The sequence below is a fragment of the Schistocerca piceifrons genome, chromosome 11 (assembly GCF_021461385.2).
Source record: "Schistocerca piceifrons isolate TAMUIC-IGC-003096 chromosome 11, iqSchPice1.1, whole genome shotgun sequence".
In the NCBI taxonomy this organism is placed as follows: Eukaryota; Metazoa; Arthropoda; class Insecta; order Orthoptera; family Acrididae; genus Schistocerca; species Schistocerca piceifrons.
The window spans coordinates 8,750,125-8,772,435 of record NC_060148.1 but is presented as its reverse complement, the minus strand read 5'-3'; the positions used below and the strand labels follow the sequence as shown (position 1 = coordinate 8,772,435).

At 41.6% G+C, this 22,311-nt stretch overlaps 1 protein-coding gene across 1 annotated transcript in view; it reads left to right on the top strand.

Moving 5' to 3' along the window:
• The window catches only part of LOC124720202, a 114,574-nt gene extending 99,613 nt beyond the window's left edge, over window positions 1-14,961 (top strand). Inside the window, exons 12-14 of the mRNA XM_047245525.1 lie at window positions 6,592-6,651; window positions 10,078-10,170; window positions 14,905-14,961. Coding sequence (XP_047101481.1) covers window positions 6,592-6,651; window positions 10,078-10,170; window positions 14,905-14,946 — 195 coding nt within the window. The 3' untranslated portion in view covers window positions 14,947-14,961. The remainder of the gene's footprint in view (window positions 1-6,591; window positions 6,652-10,077; window positions 10,171-14,904) is intronic.
• Window positions 14,962-22,311: the final 7,350 nt, after the last annotated feature.

Below are 22,311 nucleotides of genomic sequence, written 5' to 3'. Positions count from 1 at the left end.
TATTTTAAATTCTGGTCCCTTTTTTGGGTTTGACCTCCACTTTTCAAATTTTACCGAAGTGCGGGCTGTTTGGGGAAGGACTCTTTATAGTGGTGCACTACCTCTCCACTGTGCACTGTTAAATTTTGCCCCTACCAATCAAACGGCTGTACTTCTGTACTCGAAATCAAGTGCAGTAGCCAGTGGGGTTGTCACGTACCCTCTCGGTGGCAGCCCCCAGACAATGCGGGGTTCGCACTGCCGATGTCTGCCCCGTGTCAGCCGAGGAGTAGGTGGCCGTTGTACTGGTTGTTATCTTACTCCGTATAGTGTGGTAGGACAACACTCTCGCCACGTGTTTTTGAATGGGAATAATACGACCAGTCCCAGCACAATTTCAGCACGAATTATTTTTTTAGTAGTTGCTGAAAGATTACACACCCAATAACTGCAGGACTCATTTGTCTAGGGGGGTTTCATAGTTTTCTTTGTCTGCAAAATAACCATTCCAACATAAGCATGGCCTGGGTCTTCTTCTGTTTAAATAAACTCCTCCAGATTGTAAATATTCTCAGCTAAAAATTATATTTATTCATACTTTTTGTTAGGAACTACACCATTTTCAATATCAACACTGATACTCTAAATCCATTATACTTCACTTGTCACAAAAACACGTCCGTGCAGCTAGTGTGCCACGTGGCCTTTGCCTCGGCAGGGTGGTTCTCGCAGGGAGAGCCTCCGATCAGAGTGAGTGGCAGCGGGTTGGATAATCCTCAATGAAACGGATCAAACTTACTTGCAGCTGTGCCAACATGTCCATGTCGTGTCAGGAACAGTGATTTTAATGCAGAAGTTAACAATCCTACAGCATTTGAGATGAGAGCCGGGCACGGAGGAATGGAAGTGGAGAGTTTTGTGAGTTCCCGATGTTTCTGTTCCGACAGTGGCTCTTTCGCCTCAGTGAATCCAGTGCTTTTTTTTAGATATTGAAGATCGGTTTGGGTAGGTTGTGGAAATAGGGAAAATGAGAAATGGATCTTTGCCGATCAAATCGTCACGTGCCGACCAATCACGGGCACTTCGGGCCTATGTCGCGTTAGGTGATATAACAGTCTCCATTTCCCCTCATAACAAACTCAACAGAATTTGAGGTGTTATCTTCCGTCGGAACCTAACCCGTCAAATGGATGAAGAGCCGGATACTAATCTGGCGTGCGTAGCAGCCCTTTTTCTGTTTTCGCTTTTTCGTCTAATAGGTGAAAGTTTGATTTTATTTTTTACACATTGACTGTCATTGAAGGGTTTTACTTTTATTTAATATTGTCCCAGCTAAGTATCAGTTTGATTACTTTTGAAACCCAATGTTAAACGTGGGTCACTACATGTATAGTCTTCCCAACTCTGAGAGAGAAAATCTTTAGTAGCTTTACTACCAATGTTTACAGACGACGATACTTTAACCTTTCGTTCAGTTGTTTTAGTTACAAATCGCTAGTTTGTTCTTGGCATAGATCATGTAACCTTAATGTTTATTAATCTAAGTTAAATTCATGTTCAAGACTTGTATTATGTTTCAAATTAACAATGTCAGTTTATTGACAAGAATTATTAATAAATACGTTCACTCATACAATCTCGTTCAAAGAAGTTCTTTAATTAGATGTCTAAATAGGATTGCTGGTAGCATCAGAGATGGTAGATAATATCCTGTCACTTTCGGTAAATAAGTTATTTCTATTTAATATCCGCAAACTGCCACTAACTATGATCACTAGTCGCGTGAAGTTAAAGTTTCCCACTATCACAATTCAGCCGGCCAGTGTGGCCGTGCGGTTAAAGGCGCTTCAGTCTGGAACCGTGTGACCGCTACGGTCGCAGGTTCGAATCCTGCCTCGGGCATGGATGTGTGTGATGTCCTTAGGTTAGTTAGGTTTAAGTAGTTCTAAGTCCTAGGGGACTGATGACCACAGCTGTTAAGTCCCATAGTGCTCAGAACCATTTTTTTTATCACAATTCAAAGTCCAAATCCGGTTAAAATTCTCATTCAAGTAAAGCATTTAAATATTCACACGAGTTGACATTAAAGCCAAATAGATTTCTATTCACCTTCCCATTTATCTAATCTGATAAACGTCCAAATTAAAGTCTTGAATTGACAATCCTCAGAAAAAAATCTGGTCACGATCTATTCTTGATCCCCGTTTAATAAAGTCCCAATTGTTGTTTTCTAAAGCTGTACGTCCTGAATGACTTCTGAACTAAAACAAACTAGAGACTGGAGTATCGTAATTACAACGTATGGCTATTTATACTTTAATAAACACTATCTTTGGTGTCCCAGACCTACGTTCTATGACTATAATATTGATTTTCTTACGTATTGGAATAACAAATATTTTAATATTTTCTATAGTTTTTCCCCCTTCCCATGTTTCTAAAATTTATAATTAAATTTACCTTTTGTTTTCTTTTGCTTTCTATATTAGATATTTCCCTCTATTTTTTTTCTTTCTTAATTACTACTTGTGGAGGGACTTGGGTCATTTTGTGAATAGATATTTTAAGGACATGGGAGCTAATTTGGGAGCTATTCTTGTTTTTTCAACACCAAGAGGCGCTGTAGGTGTTACACGTGGCACGGAGTTCATTTTGTTCGACACATCCAGAAATGCATCGAGGATAATAGAGTGGACACTGGGGCTATCCTGATCTTTGACGGCAACATTTTGCCTGAGAAGGTTAAGGTCACTGTTTATAGGTGTGATTTCAGTCCTTACTTTTTTCCTCCGACGATAAGTTTCAGTTGCCAAAGGTTCGGAAATGTGTCCTCCCATTGTTCAAATGAGGCTATCAGTAGGGCATGTGGACAGGCGTTCCACTAGGGCAGCCCTCGTGACTGGCCCCCTCAGTGTGCCGACTGTCCGTAACCGCACACCCTCCTCATTCACCACAGTGCTCAGTGTTCGAGAGGGAAAAGAAAATTCCAGCTTATAAAATGCTTGACTGCCTAGGAAAAAGTTTGAAAGACTACATCCGCCTAATACGGTCTCCAATTTTGCGTCTGTCGCGTCACAGTCCACACTTCACACGATGACGATGTGACAGATAACACCTTCAGGAGGGCATCCTCTACACTAACAGCACCGGTGTGTCCCACAACATCGCTGCAGCCAGAAATGCCTAGTCATCCTCTGCCATCAGGGAAGAGGGCACCTGTCAAGGTACCCCCATCTCAAGATGAGGACCGGCAGCCACAGGCTCAGCGCGAAGAAAAGTACAGTCCTCTTCGGTCCCAGAGGATAAAATGGGGAAATATCCACAGAAATCTAAGTCTCAGATGGATAAGTGAAAAGGTAAACTACACTACTGGCCATTAAAATTGCTACACCAAGAAGAAATGCAGATGATAAACGGGTATTCATTGGACAAATATATTACACTAGAACTGACATGTGATTACATTTTCACGCAATTTGGGTGCATAGATCCGGAGAAACCAGTACCCAGAACAACAACCTCTGGTCGTAATAACGGCCTCGATACGCCTGGGCATTGAGTCAAACAGAGCTCGGATGGCGTGTACAGGTACAGATGCCCGTGCACCTTCAACACGATACCACAGTTCGTCAAGAGTAGTGACTGGCGTATTGTGACGAGCCAGTTGTTCAGCCACCATTGACCAGACGTTTTCAGTTGGTGAGAGATCTGGAGAATGTGCTGGCCAGGGCAGCAGTCGAACATTTTGTGTATCCAGAGAGGCCCGTACGGGACCTGCAACATGTGGTCGTGCATTATCCTGCTGAAATGTAGGGTTTCGCAGGGATCGAATGAAGGATAGAGCCACGGGTCGAAACACATCTGAAATGTAACGTCCACTGTTCAAGACGCCGTCAATGCGAACAAGAGGTGACAGAGACGTGTAACCAAAGGCACCCCGTACCATCACGCCAGTATGGCGATGACGAATGCATCCTTCCAATGTGCGTTCACCCCAGTGTCGCCAGACACGGATGCGACCATTGTGATGCTGTAAACAGAACCTGGGCTCATCCGAAAAATGATGTTTCGCCATTTGTGCACCCAGGTTCATCGTCGTGTACACCATCGCAGGCACTCCTGTCTGTGATGCAGCGTCAGAGGTAAACGCAGCCACGGTCTCCGAGCTCATAGTCTGTGCTGCTGCAAACGTCGTCGAACTGTTCATGCAGGTGGTTGTTGTCTTGCAAATGTCCTCATCTGTTGGCTCAGGGATCGAGACGTGGCTGCACGATCAGTTCCAGCCGTGCGGATAAGATGCCTGTCATCTTGACTGCTAGTGATACGAGGCTGTTGGGATCCAGCACTGCATTCCGTATTGCCCTCCTGAACCCACCCATTCCATATTCTGCTAACAGTCATCGGATCTCGACCAACGCGAGCAGCAATGTCGCGATACGATAAACCGCAATCGCGATAGGCTACAATCAGACCTTTATCAAAGTCGGAAACGTGATGGTACGCATTTCTCCTCCTTACACGAGGCATCACAACAACGTTTCACCAGGCAACGCCGGTCAACTGCTGTTTGTGTACGAGAAATCGGTTGGAAACTTTCCTCATGTCAGCACGTTGTAGGTGTCGCCACCTGCGCCAATCTTATGTGAATGCTCTGAAAAGCTAATCATTTGCATATCACAGCATCTTCTTCCTGTCGGTTTAATTTTGTGTCTGTAGCACGTCATCTATATGTTGTAGCAATTTTAACGGCCAGTAGTGTACTTTCTGAGGCAATGGACATTCTGCTCCGTAGCCCTGCAGCAGCCTGTGCTCACAGATGACGGATCATGCAGTCAGATGGGCCACGACATGGTAGCATAGTAAATGCACCGATATTTTCTATTCGGCAGTTTCTCAAACCCTCGAAATGTTTTCAGCTATTGATGTCGCAGTTTGCAGCCCGAGTATCCCACCCCAGGATTCAGAGGCGCACGCGAGACGTGGTGATCTTTGTGACATCGTCTGTTTTCCTATCGTTCTCTTCGTCTCCACTCACAGATGTCTAGAACATATTCCACACTTGTCGCTTAGGAAAGCTGCTTGGCAGACTTTCTCCTCTACAGCTTCTTTTGCAGCCAGTCGTCTGACGGATATCGACAAATTGGTACGGGATACTAGCGATACTATCACTCGTACTGCAGCAGCGATGATACCCTACTCCTCCGGCTTGTCCCCACGACTGCCAGTACGACGGCGGTCTGAAGATATAGCCACAGCTATCGGGGAACGCCGCAGGGCACTATGACAGCACGAGTGCGTCTACGGATAACTTAATAGCGTTCGAGAGACTCCGGGAGAATGTGCGGTTTTTAATGAAGAAAAGGAAGCAGTGTGTCGGAAGCAATATGTCTCGACTGTGCGATCCCACACCCTATCGTTCAGAGTGTGGACTGAGCTGCACCAGATTTGCGGCCGTCCGCCAGCAACTGCAGTTACTGGCATCCCGGTCAGTGGTAATATCTGCACCGATGCCGTGGTACTTGCCGGATGTTTGTGACACACGTCACTGAAGAGTCTGCTTGCAGTAGTTAACGTCCTCATTTCCTAGCCCGGAAACACCTTACCGAGTGCTACCTGCTACCTTTGTATGTGTACGGCTCTCTATTGTACGATGTCCCTTGGGAGCTTCACGGCGCTGTGGCAGTGTGTCGAGATATGGCCCCTGGACCCGAAAGAGTCCACGACCGAAAGCTCGGACACCTTCGTGCCGACAGCGTGAAACGTATCCTCTGGCTTTTTAATCACATTTGCCTCTCTGTGGTGAGAAGGTATTATTATTCCCATCCTGAAACCAGTGAAAGACCTACATATTTTAAATAATTACCGGCTACTGTCACTAACGAATGGGCTGTGGAAGCTATTCGAACGAATCGTCAACTATTTTCTTTGTCGATGCCTTGAAGCCGGAGGCCGTATATCTCAATTTCAAAGCGCCTTTCGGGGTTTCCAATCCACCACAGATCACTTGGTTTGTTTGGAATCTGCAGTGAGCAATGCTTCTGCGCATCACCTACATCTGATTGTTCTGTTCTTTGACCTACAGAGGGCACGCAATACCACCTGGCGACATCACATCCTCTCTACGCTGCACGAGTAGGGTCTCTGGGGCAGTTTACCCACGTTTATCAAGAACTCCTATCTCTCCAATCTTTTCAGGTTCAGATAGGTCTGACTCTTAGCAACCACTATGTGCAGGAAACTGGAGTCCCTCGGGGATCGATTGCGAGCGTAACGCTGCTTGCTATCGCCATTAGTGGCATCGTAAATACAGTGGGCCCCGCAGCCCCTCTGTCACCGTACATGGATGGTCTTGGCTTTATAGCTTTGCAGGTCTGTGCTGTTGTTTCACACACATGCGCGCGTGCGCGCGCGCGCACACACACACACACACACACACACACACACACACACACACACACACACACACAGCTCAGTTCATCAAACTGCATTATTCACTGTACAGGTTTTTTTTTTAGCAATCTTCATGGTATGAATGTAGTTTCTACATATATGTTACCTGCAGAAACACAATAACATTTATTTTGTTTTATTTTTATTATTGGCTTGTTGCAGATTGATGGACGCTCTGATGATCCACATCCCATTTGTGATCTTCAGAATGTTAAAGTAGAGGTAAGCAGCTGCTACATGTCAAGTTAATCCCTTGCTTGTCTCAGTAATGTTGTTTCTAATGTAAGTCTGATTCCAAATGAAACTGAAAATATGAAGGATAATTGTGTTTTCTGGAAAATCTGGAAAATCAAATCTCATGCCAAATCCATGTTTCATTTCTATTTATAAAAAAAATTACAAGACTGAATTATGTTGTTAGATTTATAATAAATACAAAGAAATAATTTTTCATCTCATTGGATTATGTCATGAATTTAAAGTGAGTTTAATATTCTATGGTGTGTGCCAAATATAAGAGCACTGGCCATTTTCATTACAAGGCCCACTGCCCTGTGTGTACATGTGTTATTTCCTTTTTGATACTAAGTAGACAGTAATGTTTTGTAAATTACCTGATAATTGATGTTGCAGTATCAAATATTACAAGATATCAATATTAAACAGAAATGCAGAAAGACAATCTCTCACATGTACTGATCAATCCCGAAATTTCGTAGAACACACAGATTTTCCTTCCAGAGCTGGCTCTGTTAATTTGAATGATTACTTTTAAGGATGCACAGAGAACATGCTGAACAACATTTTGGAGACAACAGTGGATTCAACAATGCTTAACACATTGAAGGGAGAGTTCCAAAAGTATTCACTTTCCTCCCAGGCAAAAAATCATTTGACAAAATATTTTAACAAGCAATCAAAGTTTTCAACATTTGTGTAGGGTTAAAACTTTGTGTCTGTGTGGATACTGAATAAAAATCACTAAGTTTTGAAAGCAGTAAGCTATCAAATTTCCTGTTTCTACACATATCACAGAAGGTATTAATATTTTGTTTATAACTTGTTTTTCTCTGCACATTCCAGATCAGTCTCAAATAGGTTTTGTTTCCAAATAATCAACAGATAAGCACACAGATGTTTCTTGAGTAGAACATCTGTAGAGGTTTATATTGTGTATGGTGGCATCTGTTGACATTTTGGGTCACAAATGGGAAGATCTGTATATGTAAATAAATGTGATGAAGCACACATTTTTTTCAAATTGTACAAAATGAATGTATTCGTCTTTTACATTTTTTATGTGACTGTGTCTGGAAAAAGCAGATCTGCATAGTTTTTTAAGTTTTCATTAAAGGACTAGAAAAACTGGCTCTTAAGCCTAAATAGACTTTGTTCCAATGTGGAGTTGGTTTGTTTCAGCCCTTGACATAATGTGTTATCATTTTCATTCACATTTGATAGTATGCTTCCAAAATCTGACAGGCATTAGTGTGTTTTTTGTGTGTGTGAATGATTCACAAAGTGAATTTCATTAATGGGCTAATAAAACCTGTTCCATTCCGTCCCCATTACCCTTCACATTCTGTGTGTGAATGGCTTAAGAGTGCAGATAGGAACTTGTTCTCCAACTGAAATTAAGTAGTATCCCATTTAAAGAAGTGTTAATAATGCAGGAATCAGTTTGTATTTTTTCTTCTCTTGGCTCTGAAATGAGAGTGTTGTTGTTGTGGTGGTCTTCAGTCCAGAGACTGGTTTGATGCAGCTCTCCGTGCTTCTCTATCCTGTGCATGCTTCTTCATCTCCCAGTACTTACTGCAACCTACATCCTTCTGAATCTGCTTAGTGTATTCATCTCTTGGTCTCCCTCTACGATTTTTACCCTCCACGCTGCCCTCCAGTACTAAATTGGTGATCCCTTGATGCCTCAGAACATGTCCTACCAACCGATCCCTTCTTCTAGTCAAGTTGTGCCACAAACTCCTCTTCTCTCCAATTCTATTCGATACCTCCTCATTAGTTATGTGATCTACCCATCTAATCTTCAGCATTCTTCTGTAGCACCACATTTCGAAAGCTTCTATTCTCTTCTTGTCCAAACTATTTATCGTCCATGTTTCACTTCCATACATGTCTACACTCCATACAAATACTTTCAGAAATGACCTCTGACACTTAAATCTATACTCGATGTTAACAAATTTGTCTTCTTCAGAAACGCCTTCCTTGCCATTGCCAGTCTACATTTTATATCCTCTCTCCTTCGACCATCATCAGTTATTTTGCTCCCCAAATAGCAAAACTCCTTTACTACTTCGTCTCATTTCCTAATGTAATTCCCTCAGCATCACCCGATTTAATTCGACTACATTCCATTATCCTCATTTTGCTTTTGTTGATGTTCATCTTATATCCTCCTTTCAAGACACTGTCCATTCCGTTCAACTGCTCTTCCAGGTCCTTTGCTGTCTCTGACAGAATTACAATGTCATCGGCAAACCTCAAAGTTTTTATTTCTTCTCCATGGATTTTAATACCTATTCCATATTTTTCTTTTGTTTCCTATACTGGTTGCTCAATATACAGATTGAATAACATCGGGGAGAGGCTACAACCCTGTCTCACTCCCTTCCCAACCACTGCTTCCCTTTCGTGCCCCTTGACTGTTACAACTGTCTTCTGGTTTCTGTACAAATTGTAAATAGCGTTTTGCTCGCTGTATTTTACCCCTGCCACCTTCAGAATTTGAAAGAGTGTATTCCAGTCAGCATTGTCAAAAGCTTTCTCTAGGTTTACAAATGCTAGAAACTTATGTTTGCCTTTTCTTAATCTTTCTTCTAAGATAAGTCTTAGGGTCAGTATTGCCTCATGTGTTCCAACATTTCTATGGAATCCAAACAGATCTTCCCCGAGGTCGGCTTCTACCAGTTTTTCCATTCGTCTGTAAAGAATTCGCGTTAGTATTTAGCAGCCCGTGACTTATTGAACTGATAGTTCGGTAATTTTCACATCTGTCAACACCTGCTTTCTTTGGGATTGGAATCATTATATTCTTCTTGAAGTCTGAGGGTATTTCGTCTCTCTCATACATCTTGCTCACCAGATAGTAAAGATTTGTCAGGCTTGGCTCTCCCAAGGCTGTCAGTAGTTCTAATGGAATGTTGTCTACTCCTGGGGCCTTGTTTCGACTTAGGTCTTTCGGTGCTCTATCAAATTCTTCATGCAGTATCATATCTCCCATTTCATCTTCATCTACATTCTCTTCCATTTCTATAATATTGTCCTCAAGTACATCGCCCTTGTATAGACCCTCTATATACTCCTTCCACCTTTCTGCTTTCCCTTCTTTGGTTAGGTCTGGGTTTCCATCTGAGCTCTTGATATTCATACAAGTGGCTCTCTTTTTCTCCAAAGGTCTCTTTAATTTTGCTGTAGGCTGTATCTATCGTACCCCTTGTGAGATAAGCCTCTACATCCTTACATTTGTCCTCTAGCCATCCCTGCTTAGCCATTTTGCACTTCCTGTCGATCTCATTTTTGAGACGTTTGTATTCTTTTTTGCCTACTTCAATTACTGAAATGAGAGCCTAATGCTATATGGGGACATGTGCTTGAATCTTCAACTAACACTAACTATTTCCCTGTTTTCAGGTTGTTGAAGATCCATTAACAGTCCAATGGTTCAATGGGTGTTTTAAGGAGGATCCAGATGCGTATTTAGGAGTGAATGCCACTGAAAGTGAGGTAAGTTTTCAGTATGCACCAGAATTCCAGTTTAATTGTAGCTGTGGGAGGTAATGTTTGCTGTACGCAGTTTCAAGCGGCGAGCGTGCCACGTGACTCGGACTGTCTGAGCAGGGTACAGGTATAATGGCCGCCTAGTTGTAGATATTGCTATAATCGCACTATTTCACTTCCATTTACGGATCTTGTTAGCACCTGATGTTAGGTTGGCGCCATTAAAGTGCATTGTGGTAATCGCTGCTGCTAGCTGGATCGCTGCTGTGTCTCGATGCTAATGCTGGTTCTAAATCTGGTTGTCTAGGGGTAAAAAGATGAGGTCCCGTGTTTTTGAAGTGCTTTTGATGATAAATAATGAGCGAAACCAACACATATTTAAACTTCAAATATTTATTACTCTGGTGGCCATCTTAATTCCACTGTCCACCAAAGACAATCACACAACACAAAGTAGCACTTCTTTTATATGTTCTTTGCAACGTTTCTCCACCTCGAACAATAACACACACATACTTTACCTCCTCTCCCGACCGTTCTTGCTGCTTGTATTTATAACCTTGTCAAAGAACTACTAAAAAGAGATATAGTTTATAAGTCACATGTACGTCTGTTATCGTAATTTGTGCAGAAAAGTTATTAATTTATATAGAGTGACATAATTTAACAGGTTATTAAAATGACAGACAGATTTGTTGACTTGATAGATTAATTCTTTGTTACGAAAAGGCCGTTTTTTAGAAGTTTGTCAATTGACTTCTCTAATTTGCATAAATAAGTAAATAACATGAATTATTAAGAATTACATTGGTTTTCATTTAAAATAGGAGTGTTGATGTGAATACTGAGTGAAAACGGTCCTAGTGAACAAATCGGTTTCACTGGGTGATTTTTATTTAAGGAGATCCAAAATACGTAAGTTGGTCACTATTTTTCATACTTCATATTAATTACTTCGGTAAAGTACAGCCTTCAATAGGTTCCGTCACACAGGGTTGGCAAACTTGGTGTTCTGAAGCTGTGGCTGATGGGAGTCAATAGCCCTTCATAACCGTAAGCTTCGGGTGTGCTCCGTTAGCAACCGTACGGAGCTGTCTAGCATCGTAATTCCCAGAAGTAGGGATTTTGTTCTTGAGCTCTGACGTGGTTCAGACTTGTACCTACAACCTGAACACGGTGACAGACTGGGTGGGTGTCGAGACAAAACACTGGTTTTTGGACAACCTCTGTGGGACCTGCCACACACCAGCTGTACGAAGCTTTCTCGAGTATTCAGGGCAGACGCAGAGTCAATTTGAATTTCTTTACCAACACATTTGTACAAAAGATTCCTGATTGAGTAGGTGTGTTACCTGAGAGCTGCCAATTGAAGAAGAGTGCTTTAGGTAGTCCACCAAGAGCATCTGCCCAAAACAACCTCCCTGATAGCAGCAAGACCCATTACTCACTTGAGAAGGTGTGTTTTACTCAGCCCTGTAGTGCAGTTGTACATTGCAATTGACAGCTATTAACGTTGCTGCTCTGGAATATTCAGTCAGTCCTGAAGCTCCAAATGCACGCAGTTCACTCCAGTGAACACTCACTTCTGATGCTGTGCACTGTGCACATTTGCGGCCTCAGCACAGATTGAAAATGCCAAAGGAGCGACATTAACAGCTGTCCTCTGCAAGTGGTGTGTGTGTGTGTGTGTGTGTGTGTGTGTGTGTGTGTGTGTGCGTACTCTAGCTCGAAAGAGGACCCAAAAGCCACCCAATTTTTTTCACTGTTTTTGTTGACTGAACAATTTTGCGACTCAGTGAGTTATAATCTTTACTCCTAAAATATTTACATTCTTCCAGAACTTTGCACACCTGACTTAATTAAAATGGCTCAAATGTATCTGCTATCTTTGTGCCTGTTTGTTTAGTGCTGGTCACAGTTGTTACACTGTCGTTTCTGATTTCCTCCCCCTCTGTATTCTATCAATTTTAGTGGCATATATTAACTGTAATTTAATGATTCAAAATTGTAGGAACCAACGTGACATACCCTTCCGTGCTGTGTGAAGTATAATACACCTACTTAAAAATTTTTCACTGTATTTTTTTTTAAGTCTTCGTCGTGAGAGATTTGCGTGATCTTGTGTTCGTGCCTTGACGACACCCTCAGAATGCCTGTGGCCCACAGCTCTCATGTCTGTAGTACATCTACATCTTCATAGATGGAGCAAGGGAGAAACAACTCTCTACGTATCTCCACAGTAGCCCTCATTTTTCTTATCTTGTGTCCGTGGTCCTTGGGTGATATGTACTTGGCAGCATAGAGTCGCTCTACATTCAGCTGCAAATGGCTGTTATGTTAATTTTCTCTATAGTGTTTTGCAAAAAGAAAGTCATGTTGCTTTCATGCAGCAATATTTGAGTACATGAAGCATCTTTCTAAAACCACATTTGAGTTCATGAAGCATCTCCCTAACACTCGGATGTGGATCAAACCTGCCAGCATGAAATGTAGCAGCACAGCTTCGAATTGCTTTGATGTTTTCTTGTAATCAGACCCGGTGTGGATTTAAAACACTTCAGCGTTACTCACGTGCGCTTGTGGAATAGAAGGCTGTTAAGTGGGAAGAGAGAGGAGGATAGGTGGGGTGAAGGAATAATATTTTCCATTGTTTGAAATTATATCACTAAAAATCAAAAACAGGCTGTAACAGATGTTATACCGTATTTTCTCGAATCTAAGCCGCACCTGAAAAATGAGACTCTAAATCAAAGAAAAAAAATTTCCAGAATCTAAGCCGCACCTGAAAATTGAGACTCGAAATTCGAGGTGAGAGAAAAGTTTTAGGCCGCACCTCCAAATCGAAACAAAGTTGGTCCATTGTAATATGATACACAATTTAGGTCGAATGAATGACGATACAGCTACAGTAGTTTGGTTCGAGTCGTAAGCTTAGCAGTTAAGCTTTACCAGGTAGCCGTTGCTATGCGTCAGGCGCTCCGTCCGTATTTATACGGGTACCCTTCCTTTTTCACGTACTTCGTCTGGTTTGAATCGATTGCTTATTTTGCTTTGATCTGATAAGTGCCGTTTTGTTTGTTATAGGTGTTTACGTCACTCTAAGCTGAAAATGCATTATTGTACTGTGTCATTAATTGTTTGTCGCATTCTGATAATGAGTGTTTACGACCTGTCGCCACTCGCAGCATGGCTTGCTTTTGTGCGCGCTACCGCCGCTTACAATTAAAAAAAAAAAAAAGAGGAATTGTCTCACTATCGAAACAATGGCAAGAGACTGCTATTCGTTGCTACTTACACTGCTGCTTTCTTTGATAATGATCAACAAGACCCAAATAATTGACTGCGTATGATATACGATGTTTGGGACGAGAGTTTAGCAAAAATTTTTCCCCGTTTGAAAATCTTTGCAGATGCCTCTTTAGTACATTACATTCTGCACAGAAATTATAGAGTCATCTTAGATTTAAAAATGTTGTCAGTTGCCGTGCTTCATTTCTGACTGTATCACTATTAGGCATAAAAATAATATGAATATAAACATGACACGATATGTGTATTCTTCCACGTTTGCTGTTGTCTCATTGTAGTTTCGTACTTTATTAGGCAGACAGGATTTAAACGGGATAGCTGCAAACATGAAAGAATACATGACAAAATGTTTATATTCGTATTATTCTTATGGTGAAGAGAATACTGCATGTGGTTCACAATTCATAAAAGTTCCTATTAGCAACCATCTCTTCTCACAGGTAGGAAAAAATTCAGAATGTAGAGTTTCCCATATTGACAAACATCCCAAATAGTCTTGCCAGTTGAATTTTCATAGTACATTGAAGTGCTGCTACATTCGAAGATGAACAATACGGAATTTGTATTTACTTTGTTGGATAATGTATGAAAATGCAGTGGTCAAAACTTGGGGCAGAGAAAAAAAGCTCGTCCTCCACCTCTCTCTCTCTCTCTCTCTCTCTCTCTCTATCTCTTTCTCTCTCTCTCTCTCTCTCTCTCTCTCTCTCTCTTTTATTTTATTTACTGACGCAGAGGTTTTGGCTCCAGTATTTATCTTTGTGCCTGCAAAGCATGCCTGTGTAGCGCTACATATATTTGACGGCAGAAGTTAGCTGTGGCGGCACCCACCAACATTTTTCAGAACTTCCACTTACTTTGCACTCGAATCTAAGCTGCAGGCAGTTTTTTGGATTACAAAAACTGGAGAAAAGTGCGGCTTAGATTCGAGTAAATACGGTATATATTGGGGGAACATGTTGTCACTTTTCTTGCTCTGTGCCTTAGCTACACCTTGTATTATCCTACACGTCTGCAGGGTGGAATGCCACAAAATGTCGCAAAACCAGTTAAAAACACCAAATTATGTTGTTATGAAATTAAATACGTATATATCTAAGAAGGAATGTTTATCACCTAACAAATAGCTTTTGTTAGTGGTAGTAGTAGTAGTAGTAGTAGTAGTAGTAGTGACATATAAAGGATTTTGACAAAGAGTAAAATAGTGTGTGAAATCAGTTAACATAAAGTGCAAGTCATGTATTATATCGTGAGCAGTTCACATAATTTTCACAGTTTAATGTACGTGCTTTGCTACTTTTGATACATTTTGTGAGTAAGCAATCTTGAGGAATAATCAGTTACCTTCAAGTGTTATTATAGTTTCTTTATTTCCTGTGATTATTGTAATGTCTCGCTTAATTTGTGCTCTAAAACCATCTCAAATTGTTCCAGGAGGAAGCCAGAGGACGACACGCCCCAGATGTTACACGGTAAAAGCTTTATTATTTTATTGACGCATTTGTTTTACCTTTATGCTTTCGTCCACATCCATCCAAATTGTCCTTACAAAATTATCACCGATTGTGGTAGCGCAATGGGGTAAATGCTGGGATGGTTCCTTCGAAAGGAACGGGGCCAGTTTCCTCCCCATCCTTGCCAAATCCGAAGTGTACCTACTTCTGCTCTGGCGTAACATCGAGCGCTGTCACGATGATTGAGTACGGAAGAGCAGAGAGAGCTGTGAGACGACTTCAGCCAATAGTATGCTGACAGACTCATCTCTAGGACGACACCGAGACAGGAGCGACATGTGGGCCGAGAGAATATCTGTCTGGCTGCGGCCCTAGTTGAAATCGAGACGAACTATGAATGCTACAGCAGTGACTTAGAAACTGTATCGGTTCACTTGTATACTGAAGAGCTTGTTTATATTTTTCTGTTGCCCCTTGCTTGGGACACGTCTATATCTCACAAATTTAAGTATTGTAATCATTTCCTTTTGTAATAAACTCCATTAATACAGTTTGATTGAATTGTTGTCTAGCGATTCGAGAAAGCAGCTTTCCTAGGCACCCTATATTTGATGACTCAGCAGAACGCAACTTCTGTAATGATGTTTTTGTTGAGAGGTCATTGAAAATGTATATTCAGTAATGTTACAGAGTCTAATAACACGGTTCATTTGCTGCTCGACAAGCATATCCTTGCTCTCTTCATATCATGTGACCTGTTGATCCCCTTTCCACCACATTTGTGAACTGCTTTGCCAACATCCAGGAGCTGAATCATTTGGTCTGTACGGTCTCATTTCCCCTTCAAATATGTTCGACAACAGAGGTGGTGCAGTGGTCGGCACACTGGACTTGTGTACTGATTTAAATCAATGCCTGTCAGTAATTCCTTCATGTCTTAAAACACTAGAGTTACGTGTGATAACAGGAAGTCGCATTTTGTCACTGAGAGCGTGACGTAAAGATGTTATCCTGATGGTAATATGTGACCAACTGGAAAATTGTAAGATACACAGATATTTATTATTAGGTTTGTAGCCTCGATCTCCACTCCTATGACATTGTGTAATGACATTTGTCGGACGTATACATCCGTCCGTCCCTTCTCGTCACACGTGGTGACTGGAGTTCACTGTCGAGCAACTTGTCTGCAACAGTCAGTTGTCGACTGATGTCTTCTGAGGAAGTCTCTTCAAAATAAAAGTTTGACAAGTGTCAATTATCTGCACTGACACAGGATGAAACTTGAGGCAACAAAGAGTCTATGTAATTTCTAAACTCATTGCTGAAGGTATTGACCCTTACATGTGTCATCTCATTTTATTTTTGTCGTTCTTCCCTATAGCATGCAACAGAAGACTCTACACACTACACATCAGCAATAGTTCTTTATGCTGAATTCACTATTGAAGCCAAATATCCCATTATCCTTTGCAGATGCTTTGATTCTGCTACATCCCTCCAATATAACTGTTGCATATTTGTGTTGTTGAATGTATCCTAGTTACATTGCATTGATTTTTTCACTAAATCCATTATCCAAAGTCTGTAATGTTTGCAATATTTATTAAAGTTGTTTAAGATAACCCTGTTAACTGCAGAAATTTAATACCTCATCGTTTCTGACCCCAAAATTTTCTGTTTAATACTCTGCTGGCAAATTTCTTGTAATGTTGAATTCTAGCACAGGGATGAAGTTGACATCCGATCTGGTCTCTCATATCCTTTCCGGGGGATCTTTCTTGACGCAAGATTACATCAACAGTTCACAGACACACATTGGAATAGAAAAGCAACAAGAATCACTCAACAGAGGAAAGTCCACTGGACCTGACAGGATACCAATTCGATTCTACACAGAGTACGCGAAAGAACTTGGCCCCCTTCTAACAGCCGTGTACCGCAAGTCTCTAGAGGAACGGAAGGTTCCAAATGATTGGAAAACAGCACAGGTAGTCTCAGTCTTCAAGAAGGGTCGTCGAGCAGATGGGCAAAACTATAGAGATATATCTCTGACGTTGATCTGTTGTAGAGTTTTAGAACATGTTTTTTGCTCGCGTATCATGTCGTTTTTGGAAACCCAGAATCTACTCTGTAGGAATCAATACGGATTCCGGAAATAGCGATGTGTGAGACCCAACTCGTTTTATTTGTTCACGAGACCCAGAAAATATTAGATACAGGCTCCCAGGTAGATGCCATTTTCCTCGACTTCCAGAAGGCGTTTGATACAATTCTGCACTGTTGCCTGATAAACAAAGTAAGAGCCTACGGAATATCAGACCAGCTGTGTGGCTGGATTGAAGAGCTTTTATCAAACAGAACACAGCATGTTGTTCTCAAAGGAGAGACGTCTACAGACGTTAAAGTAACCTCTGGCGTGCCACAGGGGAGTGTTATGGGACAATTGCTTTTCACAATATATATAAATGTCCTAGTAGATAGTGTTGGAAGTTCCATGCAGCTTTTCGCGGATGGTGCTGTAGTATACAGAGAAGTTGTAGCATTAGAAAATTGTAGCGAAATGCAGGAAGATCTGCAGCGGATAGGCACTTGGTGCAGGGAGTGGCAACTGACCCTTAACATAGACTAATGTAATGTATTGCGAATACATAGAAAGAAGGATCCTTTATTGTATGATTATATGATAGCGGAACAAACACTGGTAGCAGTTACGTCTGTAAAATATCTGGGAGTATGCGTGCGGAACGATTTGAAGTGGAATGATCGTATAAAATTAATTGTTGGTAAGGCGGGTGCCAGGTTGAGATTCTTTGGGAGGGTCCTTAGAAAATGTAGTCCATCAACAAAGGTGGTGGCTTACAAAACACTCGTTCGACCTATACTTGAGTATTGCTCATCAGTGTGGGATACGTACCAGGTCACGTTGACAGAGGAGATAGAGAAGATCCAAAGAAGAGCGGCGCGTTTCGTCACGGGGTTATTTGGTAAGCATGACAGCGTTACGGAGATGTTTAGCAAACTCGAGTGGCAAACTCTGCAAGAGAGGCGCTCTGCATCGCGGTGTAGCTTGCTGTCCAGGTTTCGAGAGGGTGCGTTTCTGGATGAGGCATCGAATATATTGCTTCCCCCTACTTATACCTCCCAAGGAGATCACAAATGTAAAATTAGAGAGATTCGAGCGCGCACGGAGGCTTTCCGGCAGTCGTTCTTCCCGCGAACCATATGCGACTGGAACAGGAAAGGGAGGTAATGACAGTGGCATGTAAAGTGCCCTCCGCCACACACCGTTGGGTGGCTTGCAGAGTATAGATGTAGAAGTAGATGCATCTGTGCGGAGTGCACAGTCACACAGTATTCCCTCTGGAGTGCGAACACTGCTGCAGGCACAACCGTTACCATCAGTCTTCTGATTTTGTACAGATACGTAGCACACGGTTCGTGACCTGTCGGTTAATGTATCACTCTGCGTAATGAGTGGAAAAATCTCACTTTAATGTTTCTGTTATCTTAAGAACAACTCCATATGTTTCCAGAATGAGATTTTCACTTTACAGCGGAGTGTACGCTGATATGAAACTTGCTGTCAGATTAAAACTGTGTGCCCAACCGAGACTCGAACTTGGGACCTTTGCCTTTCGTGGGCAAGTGCTCTACCGACTGAGCTACCGAAGCACGACTCACGCGCCGTCCTCACAGCTTTACTTCTGCCAGTACCTCGTCTCCTACCTTCCAAACTTTACAGAAGCTCGCCTGCGAACCCTGCGGAACTCATCATCATCATCAGTTATCCGCCATATTAGCAGGTCCTTTGCCTCTCCATTTTCTGCGATCCATTGCTTCCTTCTTAAGGCTGCTGTATGTTGTACCGTCCATCCTGTCATCCAGTATCTGGAATCTCTTCCTTCCTCGCTTCCTTTTCCCTTCTACATAACCTTCTAAAACTGTTTTTATCAGTCCGTCATTCTTTCTTAATATATGCCCAATCCAATTTCTTTTTCTTCTCTTTATTACATCTAGTAACTGCCTTTTCTCTCCCACTCTTCTCAGTACCTCTTCATTTTTTACTCTGTCCATCCAACTTATTCTTTCCATCTTCCGCCATGTCCAGATCTCAAAAGCCTCCAGCTTTTCTCTGTCTTTTTTCCTCACAGTCCATGTTTCAGCGCCATATAGAAGAACACTCCACACAAGACATTTAATGAGTCTCTTTCTGAGTTCTCTGTCCATACCGCTGCAGAAGATTCTCCTTTTCTTATAAAACGCCTCTTTTGCCATTGCTATCCTTGTTTTAATTTCTGTGGTGCACTTCCAGTCGGTGTCTATCCTGCTTCCAAGATACTTAAAATTTTGCACCTGTTCTAGTGTTTCTCCATTCAGCACAATTTTTATTTCCTTATTTCCTCCTATTGCCAATACTTTTGTTTTATTTGTGTTAATTTTAATTCCATATTTTTTTTCCGTTAGTTGCAATGGTGTCCACCAAATCCTGTAATTCTTTTTCCCCTGTGGCTAGAAGGACCATGTCATCAGCAAATCTCAAGCACCCTACTCTTCTTCCTCCAATTTCTACTCCTTTGTCATCTAATGAGCATTGGTCAATCATATTTTCCAAGTACAGGTTGAAAAGATTAGGTGATAAACAGCATCCTTGTCTTACTCCTTTCCCTAGTCTGATCCAGTTTGTACTTTCTCCTCTCACTTTAACTAAAACTTTTTGATTAAGGTACAATGAGTTTATAAGTCTTCTGGTTTTCCAGTCCACTCTCTTTTCCCTCATAATAGTCGCCAGCTTGTCCCAACCACATTGTCAAATGCCTTTTCTAAATCGATGAAGCACATATATAGGTCTCTTCCTTTTTCAATAAATCTTTCTCCCAAGATTCGTAGGAGCCCTATTGCATCTCTGGTGCCCGTATTCCGTCTAAAGCCAAACTGCTCCTCGCCGAGATTCTCCTCCATTACTTTTTAAAGTCTTTTATTAATTATTCTTAACATCACCTTGGCTGCATGTGAAATGAGGCTGATTGTCCTGTGCTCGCTGCATTTCTTGGTTCCTTGTTTTTTTCGGTAATGGAATCATTACTGTTGTTAAAAAGTCCTCAGGCCATTCACCACTGTCATATATTTTATTACATAACCTCAATATTTCTCTTATTCCATTGTGGTTCAAGCATTTTAGTATTTCTCCCGGTATTGTATCTGTACCTACTGCTTTGCCATTTTTCATTGCAGCAATGGCAGACTTTACTTCTTCCACTATGATGGTCGGTCCTTTCTCTTCATCACTTACACTGTTGTGTGATTCAAGTTCCAGAGTTTCTGGTTTGCTATTTGTGTCATTTAGCTCTTTCATATATTCTTCCCATCTCTGGAGGACATCGTCACGATCTTTATACACTACCTCTTCGTCTTTACTCAAAATTTCCATAGTAGCACTTCCTGCTCTGTTTTGTTCCCATGTCATAGTCTTTACTCTGTTGTATAGTAAGTCGTATCTTCCTTTCGTGTCCAGTTCTTCAATTTCATCACATTCCTCTTTTAGCCATTTTTTCCTAGCCTGCTCTGTTTCTCTTCGCAGTTCGTTATTTAACCTTCAGTATATCTTTCTTGCATCTTCAGTGTTCTTGTTTTTCAATTTTCTTCTCTCCTCCATCTTGGAAATCATTTCTTGTGTGACCCATGGTTTTTTTGACCTTTTCCCTTTTACATATCCTATATTTTGCTGTCCTGCTTTAATGATTCCTTCTTTCAGCATATTCCAGTACTCGTTGGCATTATCAGGTGCTTCTTTGTCTCGTAATGTGTTTAGAAAGTCCCGAGACAGCATTTCTGTAATTTGTTCTTTGTTGGACCTTGTCTTCTCTAGATCCCATTTCTTCACCATTGTCGCCTTTTTCAGTTTTTTCATTCTTATTTCTATTTCTGCCGTAAGTAAGTTGTGGTCACTATTAATATCTGCACCTGGTAATGTGTGCACCTTCTTGATTCCATTCCTGTATCTTTCTTCTACCAGTATAAAATCGATTTGGTTTCTATATTTATTCACTGGTGATTTCCAAATGTAGAGCCTCCTCTTATGGTTCTTGAACCATGTGTTTGCCACTATCAGCTGCCTTTCCCTGCAGAAGTCGATTAACCATTCACCTCTGTCATTTCTCTTTCCAAGACCATGACTGCCTACTATATTTCCCTCTTTCCCTTCTCCCACAATGGCGTTCCCGTCTCCCATTACTATTTTGCGGCATTTTTCATTTTCGTCCATTATTCTCTCTATTACATTGTACGTTTCCTCTACAATTTGGTCATCATGTTCTGAAGTTGGCATATACACCTGGACAATCAGTAAATCTTTTTGTGCTCCTTTCAGCCTTACACCAATAACTCGGTCATTTGCATAGTCTACATATTCCACACATTTAGCCAATTCCTTTGTCATAATCATTCCTACTCCATTAATTCCTTTTACTTCTCCTCCTGAGTAGTAGAATACATATTCATGTGACTGCAACTCTCCATGTCCGTTCCATCTTACCTCAGCAACTCCTACGAGGTCCATATGATTCTTTTCCATCTCTCTTTTAAGGTTTTCTAGTTTTCCCGCTTGTAGCAGAGTTCTGACATTCCAGGTACCAATTCTCTCCCACAATGGCGTTCCCGTCTCCCATTACTATTTTGCGGCATTTTTCATTTTCGTCCATTATTCTCTCTATTACATTGTACGTTTCCTCTACAATTTGGTCATCATGTTCTGAAGTTGGCATATACACCTGGACAATCAGTAAATCTTTTTGTGCTCCTTTCAGCCTTACACCAATAACTCGGTCATTTGCATAGTCTACATATTCCACACATTTAGCCAATTCCTTTGTCATAATCATTCCTACTCCATTAATTCCTTTTACTTCTCCTCCTGAGTAGTAGAATACATATTCATGTGACTGCAACTCTCCATGTCCGTTCCATCTTACCTCAGCAACTCCTACGAGGTCCATATGATTCTTTTCCATCTCTCTTTTAAGGTTTTCTAGTTTTCCCGCTTGTAGCAGAGTTCTGACATTCCAGGTACCAATTCTCGTTTTGATTTTTTGCCTCCTTTCAAGTTGTCCCCCCCCCCCCCCCCCCCCCCCCCCCCCCCCCCCCCCCGGAGATCCGAATGGGGGACTATTTTACCTCCGGACACTGATTTAACATGAGAGGAAGCCATTTTTTGTGCATAAAATGGAGACTGCATTACGCAGAACTACCACTCCTCAAAGAAAGGATATTGCGAAGACATGGCTTAGCCACAGCCTGGGGGATGTTTCCAGAATGAGATTTTCACTCTGCAGCGGAGTGTAAAGTTTGGAAGGTAGGAGACGAGGTACTGGCGGAATTAAAGCTGTCA